Source organism: Mesocricetus auratus, unplaced genomic scaffold (assembly GCF_017639785.1).
Source record: "Mesocricetus auratus isolate SY011 unplaced genomic scaffold, BCM_Maur_2.0 Super-Scaffold_100062, whole genome shotgun sequence".
In the NCBI taxonomy this organism is placed as follows: Eukaryota; Metazoa; Chordata; class Mammalia; order Rodentia; family Cricetidae; genus Mesocricetus; species Mesocricetus auratus.
Window position 1 is genome coordinate 2,302,928 of NW_024429234.1, and position 19,226 is coordinate 2,322,153.

Consider the following 19,226-nt stretch of genomic DNA (forward strand, 5'->3'; position numbering starts at 1 on the left):
TGATAGAATCTCTATGAGATGGGGCCTGATGGGATGTAATTAGGTCCTGAATTCACTGGTCTTGACATAAGCCCCTGGGTTCCCGCTGTTAAATACTGTGGACAGCCCATGTGTTTTCTCTTTTCTGCTCTCTGTATGTTTGAGGCAGTCCAGCCAGTTCTCATCCGTGTACCATTAGGTGAAGGTATCCATCTTAGAGTTTTCTGTCTTAAAACTGAGTTTAGAGAAAGTCTTTCTTTTTTAAAAAAGTATTTTATTGTTTGTTTGTTTACATTTATTCCCCTGTGTGTGTGTGTGTGTGTGTGTGTGTGTGTGTGTATGCACCATAGAACCACAGAACATATGTGAAGGCCAGAGGACAATGTGGGAAGTCAGTTCTTTCCTACTGTGTGGGTCCTGGGGATCAAATTCATGTTGTGACACTTTATGGCATGTGCCCTTGACTGCTGAGTCATCTTGTTATCTCAGAAACTCTTCCTTTTATGAATTATTGGCTCAGATTTTGTTATAATAAAGGACAAGCTAATATGGGGCTTGTATGAATGGGGCCTGTAGGAACTTGTTTATAAGAATTGAGCCTGTGGGAATTTATTTGTACGAATGGGGCCTATGGAAACTTGTTCGCTGTCTTATGGTGGGAAGGGCAAAGTGCTACCCACGATTCTGAGAGTAATTCCTTGTTAGATATCAAATTGGGTGCCACCATCACCAGAGCTTTCAGCTTCTAGATAGCAATGAATTTCTGTTGTGCTGAAGCCATCCCACTGTGATAATTGTGTGATTAGCTCCACAATGAACTCTTGGGGCTTTTAGTATCTGCTTTTAAAATTTGTCTCTGCTGAGATGTGAAAAAGGTATTCAGTCATGAAGGTTAGTGAAATCCTCTCCGAGGAACATCACTAGTAGTGGGAGGTCTGAGAAGAGAAAGGAGAGGGAAGGAGCTGGAAGAAAGTGAGTGGGTGAGGGAGGGAGGAAGGGACCCTTGCCTACTGTAGCAGGGAGGAAGGGACCCTTGCCTACTGTAGCAGGGAGGAAGGTGTTGTCTATTGGGACTCACTTGTCATTAGCCACCTGTATGTTTGGTGTGTGTAACAGAGGTGACCCATATCAGGCTTAGCAGGGAACATATATCATGTAGAGGAGACTTCATAATTGTTGGGTTGTATGAGCTTGATGACTACATATAAGTGTGGATCCTTTCTATCTCTTCTAAAGGTGTTTGGAAACCTCAAATAAACCCACTTGAACCCAGGATGAACTGCAACTTGACTCAAGGCGCTACAGCTCTCCATGACTGTCTTCAACCTCTTTTAGCTCCTGGATCTTCTGGGGTAGAGTCTTGGTCCAGAACTGCACCCGGTTTGCCTTCAGGGCCCGGCCTACAGTAGGCTGGATGTCCAGCTGCAGGTACTGCTCATTATGGTCAAACATGGGCCAGGTGGGCAGGCCTTTACTGTTGGGGTTCCTGTGGACAAATCCTCCCAGTAGGGAGATCAAAAGTTACTTTAGGCTCTGCTGAACTTGGGCCATAGCCTCTGATTTGGGTCAGGGTCTAAGAAGTTATGGAATTATGGGAATTTAGAGGCAGGTGTACTGATGTAGGAAAATAGGATATTACTGTCCGTTTCATGAGGAACCAAGATACCTGGCCTGATTTCCCCCCTCCTTTCAGAGGCCTGCTCTAAAGAACGGTACCACAACACCACAGCTCTGCATCTATGTCACTGGGTGATGGTCAGCAAACAGCACCTACAATTGTCTAAGTGGATCCTGAGGTGGGGACGAGGCTATCATGTGATGAAAGACCCCATGATTTCTAGTGAGACCACTAACCACAAGGGCAGCCCTGGATGTCAATCAATTCCTTAGAGGTTAGGGAAGGGGCGTGTTCTCACCCATGTCGTGCAAAGTTGGCCCAGTACTTCATCATCCTCCTGCTCAGCAGCTCCTCCTCCTCAGTGAGGGCGACTGCAGAGAGGAGGAGTTTAAGGGTCTAGACTCCTGCTTCCCATGCAGCTGGTCACTCATCTCAGCTCTAGCTTACTCTTGGGCCTAGTCCCTTCCCTTCCTTTCCTGCCACCCATAACTCATTTCCTGCACCTGCACATTCTGTCTTACTCATCTCAGACTCCAATTTCTACCCCCTCAGGCTCAATCATGCCCCAGACTGTCCTCCTTCCTTGTGATCAAAAGAAGTTGGGGGTAATCATGCCTTTTGAATACCCTTCTTACAGCAGGAGTTGTAGTGCTCGCCTCTAATGTTGGCACTTAGAAGACTGAGAGCAGAGAACTGTCATGAATTATGGGCTACACAGGACGACCTTGCCTCAAAAAGTTAAAACAAGCAAATAAAGAAGTAGTATAAAATAACCCGTTCTTTCACCATGCCTTATCCCATGGCCTTTGCAGGTAGGGACAAATGGAGGAAAAACAGGCAGGAGTGGAAAGGGGTTGGGCTTCTAATCTCACATCAGCCTTTTGAAACGCATCATGGTACACAAGCCATGCTGTCTTTACTCTGAACCTCAGTTTCCCCATCTGAATATGCCTGAAGGCCTGCAGCCTGGCGAATAAAGATGACTCACCTTGGGTGCCTCCCCAAAATGATCTGAAGATAAAGAGAATCTCATCACCATGGTCGGCCTTTACACTGGATGGCTTGGAGTCCTTGAAGAAGTTGGGCCGATGCTGGAACTCATAGAAGAATACAGGGGCATGGGAACCTGGAGGCAAGGACAGGCTGAGAAAGGGATCCTTGCCTCAGGATGCCCTTCCTCAACTGCGATGACAAGATAGCTAGCTGGATTGAGGGACAAAGCTGGATAGAGTTTGGATAGTATGAAACCCCATGATGGAGCAGAGGCTGAGGGAGAGACTTGGTTAAATCATGGTCTTGGAAATCTTTGCTATGCACTCTTATGATATTATTGTCATTTAGATTCCTCCCAAGTAAAATTGGGAAGGTTTCTATGTCTTAGACAATTCCCAAGAACTTATTTAGATGAGGGACATTAAGCATTAGCTATCAGAGGTCCAATATAGACATGGGTAGGGATCTGGACACCCCAGAGTTCAACAACACCACAACTTGAGCTGCCTCTAGGCATCAGGCCTCAGTTCCAGATGTACTCACGCTGAAAATGTGCTACTTGCAGTGCAGGGATCACAAAGATGAAGTCTTCCATCATCTCCTTGAACTGCACTTGGAGAAGCTGAGGGTCCTCATTGTTCCCCATGTACTCCTCCATCAGCAGGTCACTAAATTCAGGAGGCCACATCTACCCAGAGGGATAAAGAAGAGTCAAGTTAGACAGGTCCTGGGGCAGTGAGGCCAGAGCCTCAAGATGAACAGTTGGGCCCAACATCAGACAAGTGAAATCAAGAAAGGTCCAGTTCTGGGGACACTCAAGCCACCAGTGCCATCATGATTCATTCTTTGTTCCTGCTGTTTGTTGCATGAGCAGGATACCATGCAGGTGCCCTTTGTTTTACTTACAGTACCCCAGAAGCCTCACCATCTGTGCTGCCCTTCTCTGCAGAATAGCTTTTACAGTCTGTCTGTCTATTTCCTTCTGGGAGTCAGTGGTGCTTATGCTCTAAGTGGTAAGAGGAGAGAGTCTGTGTTGTGGTCAAGATCACATGGAGCTATAGGGTGGTGCGATGATATTAATGATTTATTAAAGCTTTCCTAAATATCAGAGAAGCAAAGCAGCCATGTCAGTAGATCTTACCTCTACCAAGCTGAAATGGCAATCCTGTCTCCACAAATCTTCAGAGACAAAAGATATCAGTTCCTGTCTCCTCCTGCCTTATATTCCTTTCTCTGTCCAGCCATATCACTCCCATTTCCACCTGCCTAGTGCTGGGATTAAAGGTGTTTGATCCCAAGTGCTGGTTTGAAAGGTGTGAACTCTGTTATTCTTCACTCTTGTGTAGGCCAGGGTAGGATCTCTTGTATGCAGAGAGATCCATCTGCCTGTCTCTTGAGTCCTAGGATTAAAGGTGAGTGTCACCACTGCCTGGCTCTGTGACTTGCTAGTATGGCTGCTGGGATTAAAGTTATGTACCACTGGCTCTATAGCTTGTGGTTGGCTTTGCTTTCTGAACCCTCAGACAAGCTTTAATAAGTCATATATAATATATCACTACAGGGTGGGCTTCCCAGAGACAAAGGGCCTTGGACCTGGGCTTACCGAGGGGATGATCCAGCCATACTCATCATTATTGACACCAATAATGCTGGGGACAAATTGGAAATCAGCAGAGGCCAGCAGCTCCTCGGGATGCCTGGGCAGGAAGATACCATCTACTACACCAGGGATGATCTTGAAGGCCTGCAGAGACATTGGTTGTTAAGGAGGAAGGCCATCAGATCCTTGACAATTCTTATGTTAGGCTATAATCGCCTACTCCTGTCTGTTTCATCCAGGATTGTCACACTCAGTCTATGAGGTCCTACAGCTGGTTTACCATATCCTGGTGTTCAGATCTCTTCCTGGGTTCTAGGTTATGAAGGATGGATTGAAGTAATTGTCCAGGGGGTTGAAGGCTACCAAGAATAGGCCATCTTATTCCCTGTTGCCCCTCCATCCTACCATTCATTCCAACCTTGTTAACTGCCATAATCTCCTCTTCACTCTTGTCTCGTAGACAATTCACCAGAGCTTCTGAGTCCATCTGCTCACATCCAGACAGGTTGGCAACCATCTAAAAGGCATCAGGCATGGGATGGCCAAGACATCAGGCAGGGAAGTATTTTTCCAAGGTCCCACCTGGGTTCAGGTGTCCCGCAAATCTCATAAGGCACATATGTATGTAGATTATGGCAGGTGTGAAATTATTTCTGTTTCCTTGATGATTACAGGTAACAGCCAGAGGAACTAACACACCCGATGACATGCTTTGATTATAACACCAGGAATCCCCAACATGGCTTTATGGGCTCCAAAGCCGGTGTGAGGCGGGAGTAGATTTTAACCTTTAGCTCTTCAGAAATTCCTGTACAGGAGGCAGCTGCCTAGGTTCCTCCATGGTCCCTGTCCACATTGGTCAGGCAGAGAACCAGGGTTTCTGAGGGTGAAAACTGAGGTGGCAGCTCAGTGGTGGGGTGGCTGGGGGCACTCACTCTGTAGATTACTTCAGAGGATTTTGAGATGAGGCTTGGCATCAGGGCCACCCCACTCTCCATGATGGCTCTGTGGAAGAGTCCTTGTGACATGGGGGACACAACATGTGCAGACACACTAGTGCCTCCTGCAGACTCCCCAAAAATAGTGACTCTGTCAGGGTTGCCTCCAAAGTGGGCGATGTTCTGCTGAACCCAACGTAGGGCAGCCACTTGGTCCAGGTAGCCCCAGTTTCCTCTGGCATGCTTGTCTCCAGTGCTGAGAAGTGGAAGAGACAGGAATCACAGGGCTCTCTTTATTCTTCTGAGGCCACCTTGCTCAACCCAGCCCAGCCCCAGACTCACCTGAAGAAGCCTAGGATACCCAGGCGGTACTGGATAGTGACCACCACCACATCCTCCATGGCTGCCAGCATGGATCCATCATACAAGGAAGCCATGCCTATAACCAGTGCACCACCATGGATCCACACCATCACCTGGAGAAGTCAAGATAGGTGCCATGTGTCTCCCATATATCCCAACTGGGCTTCCCTTCAGAGCTAGCACAACTTCTGCTTTAAGTAGCTGCCCACATAGACAAATGCCCAATTGGAATACTGACATTTCTATGGGTGAGGGGTTCAAGTGCAGTCATGGACGCAAGCCTTCCTCTCTGTTTGGAGTCTACTACAGCATCAAAGCCTGACTGCATTATTCTCAGAAACTTTTATGGGGGATTAATAGGGATATTTCCTTCATTATGTCCCATGAAAATTAATAAAAATGTTTCTTTTAAAAATGTTTTTATTTTATGTTTAATTGGTGTTTGTCTGCATGTGTGTCTGTGGGAGGGTGTCAGAAGCCCTGGAAAGAATTGCCGTTACAGATGGGTGTGAGCTGACGTGTAGGTGCTAGCAATTGAACCTGGGTCCTCTGGAAGAGCAGCCAGTGCTCTTAACCACTGAGCCATCTCTCCAGTTCCCAAATATGTTCTTAAGTCTCATCAATTCAATGAAAATCAGTGGCTAGGTCGTTGGCAAGTTCAAAGTGCAGCTGTTGTGCATTCAATATATCTAGATGCACGTTGGTAGTTGCTTAGATTACAGGAAGAGAGCTCTCGTCAGCGTTCACTGCAGCATGGCCCAGGTTGATCTAATCTTTCTCTAGAAGAAATGTCCTCTTACCCCAGAATGAGCATGACTTGACACTCACAGGTAGGTTGGAACCTTCATGGGCATGATCTGGTGCATAGATGTTAAGGTACAGGCAGTCCTCAGACATGGGGATGGGAGGCAAGGTGAGCTTCAATAGCTTAAGAGCCTGCATATTCATTGCTGTGATGTCCTGCAGACACCTGGTGACCAACCGTGACAGACAGTCAGCCCCAGGGCATAGGGTACCCAGAAATAGACCCTCAGGAAAATACGCTTGCAGATATCCCTATGCACTTCCTTCCTGATGTCTTGCATACACAGATGGTTCTCTAAGTTCCTGCCCATCAAGGCCAGACTATGGTCTCTGAAGAAGCTGAGATGGAGCCCAGACTTCCAGTAACACCTCAAGGTTGCTGAGGGGCTTGGATCCTATTCTTCCTGAGGGTGGGAAATCATGACCCTTTTGATAACCTTTGGTTGAAGGCATTGACATTCACCATTTCTCCTTCTAGCCAACCAGTTCTGGAAGAGGAAAGCCGTGTCACACTGCAATTCATGAATGAGTGGAGGCCAGTTTCCCATAGGCCAGTGGGAACCTTCCTCATTCCAAGTCCAGACTTTTGGGATCCTCATCTCTTCCATAATGTCCAGGTAGAAGAATATTGTGACATCTTGAATGTCAATTTGATGAGATTTAGAATCACTATGGAAACACTCCTCGAGACTTGTTTGTGAGGGTGTTTCTATATTAGGTTATCTGAGATAAGAAGACATGGCCTAGAAGTGGACAGTACTACTCTGTTTGCTGGGGCCTTGAACTGAATAGAAAAGAGATAGGACGTTGAGCATCATCATCCATTTCTCTCTCTCTCTCTCTCTCTCTCTCTCTCTCTCTCTCTCTCTCTCTCTCTCTCTCTGCTTCCTCCATATTGGTGCAAGGTGATGTGACAAGTTACCTTATGTTCCTGCTGCCATGACTTTCCTCCTTGAATTATATAACAAAGTAAACTCTTTGTTGTTAAGTTGCTTTTGCCATGCTTTTGGTCCCAGCAATAAGACAAGTACCTAACATACACATATACTTATTTCTTTTCCTGTGACATCTAGCCCAGAAGGGCACAGTGGCAGTGGAAGGTGGAATTTTCAAGGATTTATCATTGTCCTCTTCAAGGACCTAGTTTCTGATGCTGTTAATTGGGGATCTTACAGGTTCTAAGAGTCAAACCAAAGTTCTCCCAGAGATCCTTCCTTGGCTGTCAGAGAACACTAGAAATAGTCTGATCAATGCCATCCAGATGATAAGCCCTGAACTAAGAGGTTGGCAGAGTCACCTCACTCATTTAGTATTAGCAAGTTCTGAAAATACTCTTGTAATTCCCCTGCATAGGGGGAAAATGCTATGGGTTTGAGATGAGGAACTACTGCTATCTGCCCCAGACTTCCCAGTTCTCATCAATCCCAGGGCCTCAGGAGAACTTACATGGCCGGATAGGAGGTCCCATTCCTCATTCCACTCCACAGTTCAGGTGGCTCCGGGGGCACAAAGCGCAGTGATCCTATCGGTGGCTTGGCAAAGGGAATTCCCAGGAAAGTGTGGACACCCACATCTAGGCCCTTCATGTGGACCAGGCTGCCTTGTATCTGGCCTGTGTGTGTGGTCCTGATGGGACTGGCTGAGTCCTGGCCTGTGGATGGAGAGGTAACATCAGGGTTGAGCCTGCACAATCAGCTGCTACCACAGTAAGATCTTTTTCCTGACTTCCTTGTTATCCTCAGCTCAGCCATTTCCAAGGACCAAGGACAGCAAACATCATTTTCATACACTTATGGTTTAGCTCAGTGGCCTCATGTCACTACTGTTCATGACTCTTGAGTATTGAATGCTAAGATTTGTGTATACATTGGGAGAACTCTGAATAATGAAAAACCACTGAAGTGAACCCTGAAATGGGTAGTTATGATATTTCAACTGTATCTCAAATGTTGTGATACAATGGTGACCTGATTGCAAATTATGCTGATGCAATAGTAGCCCACCAGTTGTGGGAGTAACCAACTATTACTGTCATATTGGATTTAAGGCACACTCTATGAGATGGGACACATGCCAGAAACTGTTTGGGTGGCCTAGAACCTGAGACTAGATAGCCTAGGGACCTAGTGGAAAGCCAAATTCTATTCTTCAGAAATGTAGCAATAAAATGATTCCTAATGACATTCAATTATACGCATCATTAGAGAAGCTTCCTTCTGAAGTATGGGAACAAATATAAAGACCCACAACTGTACAATGTGCAGAAAGTGAGAGACCTTGGAGCACTCAGTACTAAATGGTATGTCTCCATCAAATATCTCCCCTCAGGGCTCAGGAAACTCTGCAGGAGAGTAAGCAAAAAGGTATTAAGTGCTAGTGGGGATGAAAGACACTAAGGAAACAAGGCCTTCTGGACACAACAGGACTGCCACATATACGAACTCAGAGACTGTGGTAGCATGTATAGGGTCTTCACAGGTCTAAGCCAGATGGAGTCTCAACACTGAGAGGGGGAGTAGACACAAGCCCCTATCTTTAACCCAGACACTATCGCCAATGATAATCACTCACAGAGGAAAAAAAAAAGCTTTCTCCAATGGAGTCCTATTGGACATATAAACCACACTTAAGTGCAGGCTCCACACCTAGCAGTAGATATCCAACACAAAAATGAACGCAATGGAATTTTTGTAATAGTTTTCCCTCTCATAACTCTCTCTCTCTCTCTCTCTCTATATATATATATATGTATATATATATATACACATATATATATATATTACAGGTCTTTTGCTTATATACTATAGTTTCCAGTTTTGTGCTTTTATGGGATTTCAGTGTGTTTGAATATATGTGTCTTTGTGTCTGTATGTGTTAGGTGTTTTCTTTGGCTCTCACTTTTCCTGTTAGTTTCTTTTGTCATAATAATGTTTGTTTTAAGAATAACAAAACAACAACAATTAAAATCATCATTATTGTCGGGCGGTGGTGGCGCACGCCTTTAATCCCAGCACTCGGGAGGCAGAGGCAGGCGGATCTCTGTGAGTTCGAGGCCGGGTTGGACCGATAGCCCCCAAAACAATACAGAGAAACCCTGTCTCATAAAAAACCAAAAAAATCGTCATTATTATTAGATGCCTGTTTGAGAGAGAAAGTGAGCAAAAGGGTGTGGATTTGGGTGAGTAGGGAGGATCTGGAAGGAGTTGGGGGATCGGAAACTATAATCAGAATACACTGCACAAAAAAATCTAGTTTCAATAAAAATTAAAACGTCTTGATCTTTAAATCTTAATTAAACACTTTGTATTAATATCATTTGGAATAGGAATATTTACAGCAATTGGCTAAGCTGAGTATGAAGGCACAGCCTGAAATCCCAGCAGCTCTCATGGGTCTGTAGGATGACGATGGAGAGTTTGAGGCTACCTGGGCCACACTACCCAGACCCTGCATCAATCTTCCCCAACCTTGAAGCACCAGAATGTGCTTGAAGTGTATACCAGTGTTCCAGTGCTTTCCAGTATTACAAGAGGCCTTGATTATTAACTTCTAGGACCACAGAAAGAACAAACAACCCCACCACACCCAAACATGTTTTGGCTGGGCAAGATGGCACCTGCTTGTAACTCCATCGCTTTGAGGGCTGAACCAGGAGGATTCAAATGTTTGAGGTCATACTTGGCTATAGATGAGTTCCAGATTAGCTTGGGTTACATAGATAGACCTGGTCTAAAACATAAATCAACAACAACAACAAATCTGAAGAATCCACAAGCATGCATAGAAGACAAAAAATTTGAAAAGAAAATTGATTATAGTGAGAATTAACTGTTGAAATATCTATTATCTATCTAACCTGTCTGTCTATAATCTATCTATAATTGCTTAGTTTTTCCTTCTTTCCTATGTCCCCAGAGAATGCTACTGTATGTGATAATGGCAAAAAGAATATGATGCAATCCAAGTACTTCTAGGTTGTGACAGACTGGAAATAGTTGAAGATGGATTTTGGACACTGCAGTTTCATTAAACATTTCTTCAAATCCTAGGATATGTCAGTCCTCCATGCTGTGTAGGACTTAAGCACCTCCAGCCCACTATGTGCTTCAGGGTGGGGGGAGATGTATCCTTGTAGGGTACCTTCCCTTGCTATTGTTTTCTCCTCAACCACTCACTTCTCTTGGCCCTTCTGTCTAGTTTTCTGTTTCACTCGTATAGAATTGGCTGATCTAAGCCAGGATTTACAGGGGGAAGCTAAGGACTCAGGGAACTATTGCTGCATCACACTCATTATAGTTCTGCAGGGATCAACCAATTTCAAGTGCCCTGCTAAAAGAAAGGCCAGAACTGGCAGCCACTCACAGGTGTAGAGAGGGCAAGCTTGTACTGTCTCTCTGCTGTGGTTTGTTTGCCAACAGTGGCAGCGCTGAGGTGGTAGATCTGTAGAGAGGCAGGATAGTGGAGGGTGGTTGGATCAGGGCTGGCCTTGAAAAGGCTTTATGCTGGTCCTTTGGAGTTAATTTAATCTCACAGTAGTGGGCTACTTCTTTTGAGAGTGACAGCAGATTGTAATCACAATCTAGCTTGACCCCTCTCCTCTCTATTGGTTGATGCCTGTGCATTTCGTTCATCCATGGAATGTCATTGCCACATGTTGTGACAGGGCTCAAATGCCATTACCAGAAGCTCACCAGAGAGTTTCACTCATCATGGATTTTCTGTCTTCAATGCTATGAATTAAAGAAGCCTTTTTAAAATACAGTATCCAGTGTTGGCTATTTTGTAATAGCAATACAAAACAAGCATGTTGTTGCTCCGTAACAATAACTGAAGTTATAAAAATGGGATTTGAACACAATAGTGGCAAAATATATGAAGGGTTTGGAGGGACAACCTATAAGAGTTCTATTTTACTGTAAAGTAACTATTATAAGTTGTTATGGTGAGGCATCTGATGACAAAAGACTAGGAAAGATCTTGCAGTTCATAGATGGGTTACATGGTCATGTCCAGAATGTTGCCAATAACAACGCTGACAGGAAAGAATACTAAGAAAGTCCCAGGAGAAAGTGAGAATTGGTGTCATGTATTATGAAGATACCGAGTGCATTGCACCCACACTCTAAAGTACACAGAAAGCCAACTTTAAGAGTGATACCCAAAAGCGTAAACCATATTAGGAACTATGGGAGTCTTCTGGACCATATTCAGTGAAATTCACAATAATCACTGGAGAGGGAGGCAGATCTTATGAATCTGAAAATTCACATCATATCCATGTGAAGAGCAAAGAGGACTTTGGTAAGAATGCTAAGGCACAAAAGAAAAGATGGGTAGAAGGAAGCCAGGCTCAGAGGAATGACCTGAACAATGAGAAAGGCACCCTGGAGACTTCACAGAAATCCTCCATTTTGCAAGCATCTTCCTCTCCTAACCTTGTTTCACAAGCAGAGAGGCTGGAGGTTTAGGGCCTGGGTGCACTCCATATGCTTCTTGTTCAAGGTAGCTTTAGGATTCTGCTTCTTACATTGTGGAATAATGAAAGTAAATCTGCTCTAGCCATGGCAGAACCAGTCTAGGATGGACTCTTGACACTGCCCCAAAGGGGTTAAGCAGCATATCTTGGGGGATTTACCTGGTACTAATATGTTGCATACATAATTCAAAGTGGTAGCAGGTTTACTGAGATTTCTAAGAAAATTGTGGGAGGCTCTACCCCAGCAGCACTGCCAAAATTTCTCACCAGAATGCTGTGTGAGCTGTGGGGGTGGGACCATGGCTTTTGAGATTCCAGGACTGTGCAAATACAGGCAATTGGCAGCATCAGCCTATGAAAGCCAGGAGGCAAAATTATGCACGTTGAGAGAGCAACTAGGTAGGCTGCAGCCAGAATGCTGGTTTGAATGAGAACGGTCTCCATAGGCTCAGATATTTGGATATTTGATCCCCAGTTGATGGCTCTGCTTGGATACTTTTGGAAGGCCAGGCCTTGCTGGAGGAAGTCACTGAGGATAGAGCTGTGAGGTTTCAAAAACTATGCCCAATTCCCAGTTTCTCTCTGTTGTGGTTTGAGATGTAAGCTCTCAGCTGTATCTGCGGCTGACTACCATGCTATCCTCCCCATTCTGGACTTTTGTCATTCTGGAACCGTAATCCCGATTAAACATTTCTTCCTTAAGTTGCCTTGGCTGAGGTGTTTCATCACAGAAATAAAAAAGTAACCAATACAGCAAGCAGTGTCACATGATAGGTGTGAGGGCACATGAGTCCCTGTGGCCCATTGCCTGCTCTCATGGGCATAGCATGCTGGGGAGTTTTGAGTTTTGAGAATCTACCTCTCTTGGTTGGTCCTTGACACCCGTTTCTATTTGCCTGTTCATCCTTTTTGCATCAGGAATGTCCTAGTTTCTATTTGTTTGAAGACACCAGGACTGAAGGGAACTTAGAGAAGAAAAGGGTTTATTTCATAGATTACAGTTCTGAAGGGAAGGCAGGGCAGGAATTCAAGGCAGTAGCTGAAGCAGAGACCATGGAAGAATATTGTTAGTTGATTTTGTTCTCCTTGGCTTGCTTAGCCTGCTTTCTTATAATGAAGGACCACCAGCCCAGGGGAGTTGTTACTCATGATAGGTTAGGCCTTCTGACATTAATAATTAATTAAAAAATGTTCCCACAGACTTGCATACAGGCCAATCTCCTGGAATTGATTTCTCGGTTGAGAGCTCTTTTTCTCAGATGTCTAGGATTGTGTCAGCTTGACAAAAACCAGTCAGCACAACATTAATTTGTAAAACTATTAAACTTGTTTTTTTTTACTTTAAAGGATTTTAGCTAGAAGAAGTATTCCTTGAAATTCAGATGGTACTTGGGACTTTCAACTTTGGAATCATGCCCACAGGAGTTGAGTCTTTGGCTGACAGCATGGCATGTTCATATTTTGCACTGTGAGAAGGACATGAACCAGGGGCCAAAATGGAATACACTGATTTGTATATGTCTCATACCCCAAAGATTCATATATTGGATGCTTACTGTAGGGTGCTGCTACTGAGGTTGTGGAACCTTTAAGAAATATGGTCTAGTGGGAGGTGACTGAGTCATGGGAACCCTCATACAGGGATTACTGCTGGATTTTGAAACAGGTTAGGTCTTGTGGTGAGAGTGAGCAGCTGTCAGACAAGAGTGACTATGAACATTCCCAGGGTGCATTGCTTCTTTTACCATGAGATCTCTCTCCCGTGTACACCTCCTGTGAAATGCCATTGGCATGTTGTGACATAGCTAGAAGACCCTGAGCAGAGCCTCACTAGAGTGAGCCACCTGATAATAAATTTTCAAACTCTAAATTGCAATCTGAACAAGGACTGTTCCTTTGGCCCTTATGTGGCTTCAGGAAGTTTGGCATGGCTATCCAATCCACTAAGATATCCAAGTCAAAAGGCACCTTCTACTCTGTCACATGCTGCTGACACAGTGTTTCATGGGGAATGAGATCTCTGTTCATGGGTTTCACTTCAGTTACCAGCTACTGAGGCCTCATGTCCATCGTTACATCAATGGACAAGAATATGATACAGTATTCATGATTTTAGATTTGTTGCATTAACTGATTTTGTTTGAAGTGAAGCCTCCCATTGAATGGTACTAGGGAGTTCCAACATGTGGTAGCGTGAGGTGATCTCCTTGCTAGGAAGAGTTAAATTGTGGTGACAGAAATGGAGTGGATTTGTAAGTATTTTGGTTGAAATCAAGGGTTAACAGCTCTATCTATTCTTAGACAAACTCCTGAAACCTGTGTATAAGTCCAGGGACCTTATGTTTCCTGTAGAAGAACCAAGAGTTGATGAGACAGAAGAGGTGGATCCATGTTTGTGCTCTCCTGTGAGTTGTTAATGGTGCTTCCTGGTATGGGCTCAACTCAACCTCTATTTAAAATGGGAGCCATTAGGGAGTGTAGGCAGATCTCTTACCTGGAAGGTCCTGGTGACTTTTGAGAGCAATGTCAAATGAGGTGAGGGAGAAAGGCCTTTGGAGGTAAGGCATGACGAATAGGTTTATGGAAATTGGAAACTTGGAAAAGGTTGGCAAGACTTAGTCCCTTCAGGAAGAGCCCTTGAGAGGAGAGAATGATGACTGAGGTGCGTGTTCAGGAATTCTATCCACTTAACTCCAAATAAGGTGGAAACTACTTGGCAGGCACAGAGTTCTGTCATCTTTCTCCTGGATGCCAAGTCACACAGCCGCCTTAGGCCAGGACAAATACATGATGTAAAAAAGCACCCTGGGACCTCTCAGAATCAATTTCAGGTGCTGGATTGAGCTCCTGTATCCTCAAGTGTAAGAAACTTTACTTGAAAACTTCTGAGAAGGCCATGCTACTCCTCAGGCCAAGGAAATGATACATCAGAGTCAAATGGCCATGGAGGGTATCTTCATGCTGTTTAGGTTGTGCATATAGCTCCAGCCGTAAACCTAGGAGTGATTGTCCTGACTCCCTATATAGAGGCTGCTTGTTGTCTGGCATTGCTCATCTGTCATTCCTCAAAACCCCCTCCTTCTGAGCTCCTTCCTTGAAGGTTGGCATCCTTAGGTAGCCTCTCTGCTCTATGGCTTGGGGGGCCCACTCTGACTCTTGAGGGATGCAAGGTTCCAGAGCAGTGAACTCCACCATTTCAGTCCTCCATTGCTCATTTCCTCCCCTAGTGTCCTCTCTGACTCTGCACAATGTAGCAGCTCCGACATGGTTCCCACAACTCCCACGAGAGCCTCACCCTGAACTTGGAGGAGAAGCAGGAACCCACAGGCCACAGTGGTCAGCTGGGTGAGAATTTGTTCCAGTTCCATGGTTGGTACACAGGAGTGTGCCTGAATCCTGTAGGGCAAGTTAGGCTTTACTGGACAGCACAGGAGGAGCAGAGCTGGAGTTTGGACCCAGCAGAGTGTGGGTGGGGCTCTGGGCAGGGCCTGGGAAGTATGTGCTGCAGGGGAACAACACTGAACAGGCTGGCTTGTGAAATCACTATCAGCAGACAGGGACTGTCATCACCTCCACACTTTCTGTGTTTTTCTGGCCTCCTCTGAAGGTGCATGAGGCATCTGCAGCCCCTTAAATACAGTTACCTGCACCTGAAACCTGCAGTCTTTAAGTTTACCCGGTGACAGTCACAGGTCCAAACATAACATTGGGGATGAAAGGACAGAGTGAAGCTGCTGTAAGTGGAGACTCAGAAGGGCTCCTCTGAAGTGACACACCTTCAGTGAGAACGGACATGCCTATTATGGGGTGAACAGACTGGAAGAGCAAATACATGAAACCATAACTTTCCCCTTAACCCTGAACATTCCTTAGTTTCTGGAATCCTGATTTACTTGGTTCCCTGCCATGGTCCCTTAATCCTCATAGTCATGGTCTGAAAATCTGTATGGATTCTTTCTTCTTCTCATGGACAATTTTGTATGTGTGTCTACACACATGTACACATATGCACGCATACACATATTTGTGTAAATGTATTATTCAATGAAGAGGAAACTCAAGAGTATTTCTGTGTATATTGGGTGATGGAAAACTTGCCACAGACACCTGGAGGACTAGAGAAACAGAAACACAGAGAGTCAGAGCATAGAAAGAGGAAGATGGAGATGGAAAGAAGATGGAAGCAGGAGTCTGAGGAGAGGCCAGGTGAGATGGCTCAGTGGGTAAGGATGCTGTTCCCAAGGCTGATGAGCTGAGTGTGATCCCTGGGCTCCACAAGGCAGGAGGGGAGAACAGACTCCCAAAAGTTTTTCCTCTGCCTTCCACCCGTGTTACATGGCATGTGTTCAGAAGTGGGCATGTGTGTTTGTGCCCATCACCCACAAGCACATACATATACACATACATAGACACACACAGAAAAACACAGATGAACATGCATACGTACATATATACACTCTCCACAGAGAGGGAGGGAGGGAAAGAGGGAGGGAGGGAGAGAGGGATGGAGGAAGAGTGGGAGAGAGAGAGGGAGAGAGAGAGACAGAGAGAGACAGAGAGAGAGAAAGAGAGAGAGAGAGACAGAGAGAGACATAGAGAGACAGAAAATAAAAAATAGAAGTCTAGGGAGAACAGGTATGTTGACTAACATAAGTAGTCCCAGAACTTGGGAGGTTCAGACAGGTGAGTCTTGAGTTTGACTTCATCATGGCTTATACAGGAAGATTGTGTGTCAACCAACAAAATACAAATTAGCCAATCATAGCAGTAATAATGATAACAACAACAATATACATAAAAGTCCAGGCAAATATATGCAATATGATATAGGTACATGTCTGCCCCTAATAATCCTTCCAGCTAGACCCTACCCCCTAAAGGATCCACAGTCTTTAAAATAGCCCTGTAGTGTAGTGATATATTTTTTATGATTTATTAAAGCTTACTTGAGGATTCAGAAAGCAGTCAGTCACAGAGCACAGATGCCAGGTACACACCTATAATTCCAGCAGCCAGAAACTAGGAGGTGGTGGTAGACACCTTTAATCCTAGGGTTCAGGATTAAAAGATAAATCTCCAAGGTCACCCAGATCTACGCAAGATTGATCCAGTACTAAAGATAAAACAGCTCACACAAAGAAGATCTCAGCACCTGGGGTCACACGCCTTTAATTCCAGCATTAGGGAGGTATATAAGACAGGAGCAAGGTCTCAGCATCAGGCACTCATTCTCTTGCCACACTGAAGATAGGAAGGCTCAGTATCAAAGAGGATGGGAAGTCACTGAAGACTCAGAATTCTCCAGCCATGCTTAGGAGAGGTGGCAGTTTGAGGTTTGGTGAAGAGCTCCTGCGTGGATCATCCCTTTCAGCCTGCGCTTGAGCTGAGAGCTAGTGGCCAGCTGCTTTGCTTTTCTGATCATCAGCTTGAAGTTTGAACCCAATATCACTCTATGGGTTTTTTATTTTGTGTTGCACTCTAGATATGGGCCAAGAACTCAAAAATATGAGCCTGTGTGTCACATTTTAAATTCAAACCATAATAACTACTGAGTCTAACGGGTACCCTGAGATTGCTGTTGGTGACATGTCCTGTGTATTCAGAGAAATGGAAGCCACCTGGAAGTGGGTTTGCAGTAGTGAGGCTCAGTGATCCCCTGCACTGCAACAGAGTCCCTTTGAAAGCTTGGTATTGGAGCAAGGGTGCTGGGCAATCCTCACAGAAGCTCCTGACACCAGAGGCCAATGCTGGTTCATGTCTCACAGATGTGACAAATGAAACCCTACAGACACTGAGGGTAAAGTGACATGTGAAACAAGATTGTTTTAACCTAAATAATAATAATAAAAAGAACTGACAAGACAATGAATTGATCTTGATATGGAAGTCTCTGTAAGCAGATTATAAATTTGAAAACTAAAAAAAAAAAAAAACCAGTTACAGTTTATCACCAGGAAAAGGAGAGTGTCTGAGAGTGAGAGTGGTGAGAAGGTAGGATGACTAGGATGATCCAGATCAACCGTCAACAGGGATACACGTGGCAGGAAGGGCACAAAGACCAGCTTTCATTGTTCTGTTTTTGCTTAGGCTTGGCAAACCAGAGCCATGGGGGGGGCATGCAGCATGAGCTGTCAGTCATCACACGATTATTTGTCTGCCTTTGTTTTTTCTTCTCGGAACCAGGAAAGTCTTCAGCTGCATTGGGCAAGTGTTTGTCAGCAGACACCAGGCTTTCAGTAATGAAAGCCTTCAGGGTTGAAACCCCAATATGACTGCCTGGTGGGGTGCAGCCAACTACTGGTCTCATCAAGGGCTCAATAATGCATTAAGACCCCAGTGAGAATAACCCTCTGCTCAGCTAAACAGGTCTCAACATTAACCTCAGCTATTCCCTGGTGTCCTGGGTAGGCAACACATAAATCTTTGTTTTTAACCCAAAGTTCATGGTACATTATGATTTGTATTCAGTGCAGAGATTGGGAAAGGGGGACTTTGCTCTAGGAAAACTGGCCAAAGTAGGGCAAGATAGTGAGAGGTAGAAGGATGGGGAGGCCCTAGGGCCTGAAGACAATAGCCCTTAAATAGAGAGAAAGTACTTTGGGGGAGCAGAAGTTCAGACAGCAGAATTTGGCACCTTTGTAAATGGCAAAGTGCAAGAGACTTTGTGCTGCTCGGGTTGGAAACATTTGAGGAAATCAATCACAAGAACTATCAAGAAGATTAGGAGATGACCAACGAGTTAAGAGGCTTTGGGAGGATTCGCTGAAGGGCAGGTAAGCGTTTCCATACAAGGAGAAGCTTGCTCAGAGATCCAGGGACAGGAATCTCTTATGCCGCCACCCCATTTCTAGGACACACCCTATAGACAAACATTTTCACAGAGGTGGTGGAATCAAGCAAGTGTGGACTCCATACTGTCTGCAGAACTCCTGATCCAAAGAGAAAACTTTAGAAAACTGGCACTGAGAAACCCATGTAGCTCTGATCAATTCCCTAACTTCTGACTCAGACTGAAAATCCCACGAACATGCTTAGCTCTGCTTCTGCAGGCATTTGTAAAATTTCATATATAGCTATAATATATATCATGGTGTTTTTCATCAGTTGGCATCCTCTGTGGCTGATGTCAGAGACCTCTATGAGCTATGGTCTGAAAGCCATGGGATCAAATTTATTTGCTGAAATCTAATTTCTAATCCAATGCTATTAAGAGTTGTGACTCTGGAAAGATCAAGTGTATCATTATTCATTCCTTCTATTCAGTGAGGATGTAATATAAAATCTTTGAGTTAGAGGTCTAACTCTTACCACAAAGCAAATCTGATGGCATTTGACGTTGAATTTCTTGGTTCATAAATATGCATACACATTTTTAATTATTTGTGTCTTCTAGATACATATGAGATGTTGTTTTTGTTGTGTTGCTCATACTGACCTGAAACTGCTTGAATCATG

At 44.7% G+C, this 19,226-nt stretch overlaps 1 protein-coding gene across 1 annotated transcript; it reads right to left on the minus strand.

Moving 5' to 3' along the window:
- Positions 1–295: 295 nt before the first annotated feature.
- LOC101842264 (pyrethroid hydrolase Ces2e) lies at positions 296–15,164 on the minus strand. The gene is made up of 12 exons (XM_005076183.4): positions 15,067–15,164; positions 7,742–7,946; positions 6,320–6,461; positions 5,471–5,604; positions 5,126–5,384; positions 4,609–4,707; positions 4,194–4,334; positions 3,516–3,596; positions 3,134–3,278; positions 2,586–2,723; positions 1,896–1,968; positions 296–1,465 (listed from the first exon to the last, which is right to left on the minus strand). The coding sequence occupies exons 1-12, from the start codon at positions 15,137–15,139 to the stop codon at positions 1,279–1,281; spliced, it is 1,677 nt and encodes a 558-aa protein (XP_005076240.1). The 5' UTR covers positions 15,140–15,164; the 3' UTR covers positions 296–1,278.
- Between the last annotated feature and the right edge of the window lie 4,062 nt (positions 15,165–19,226).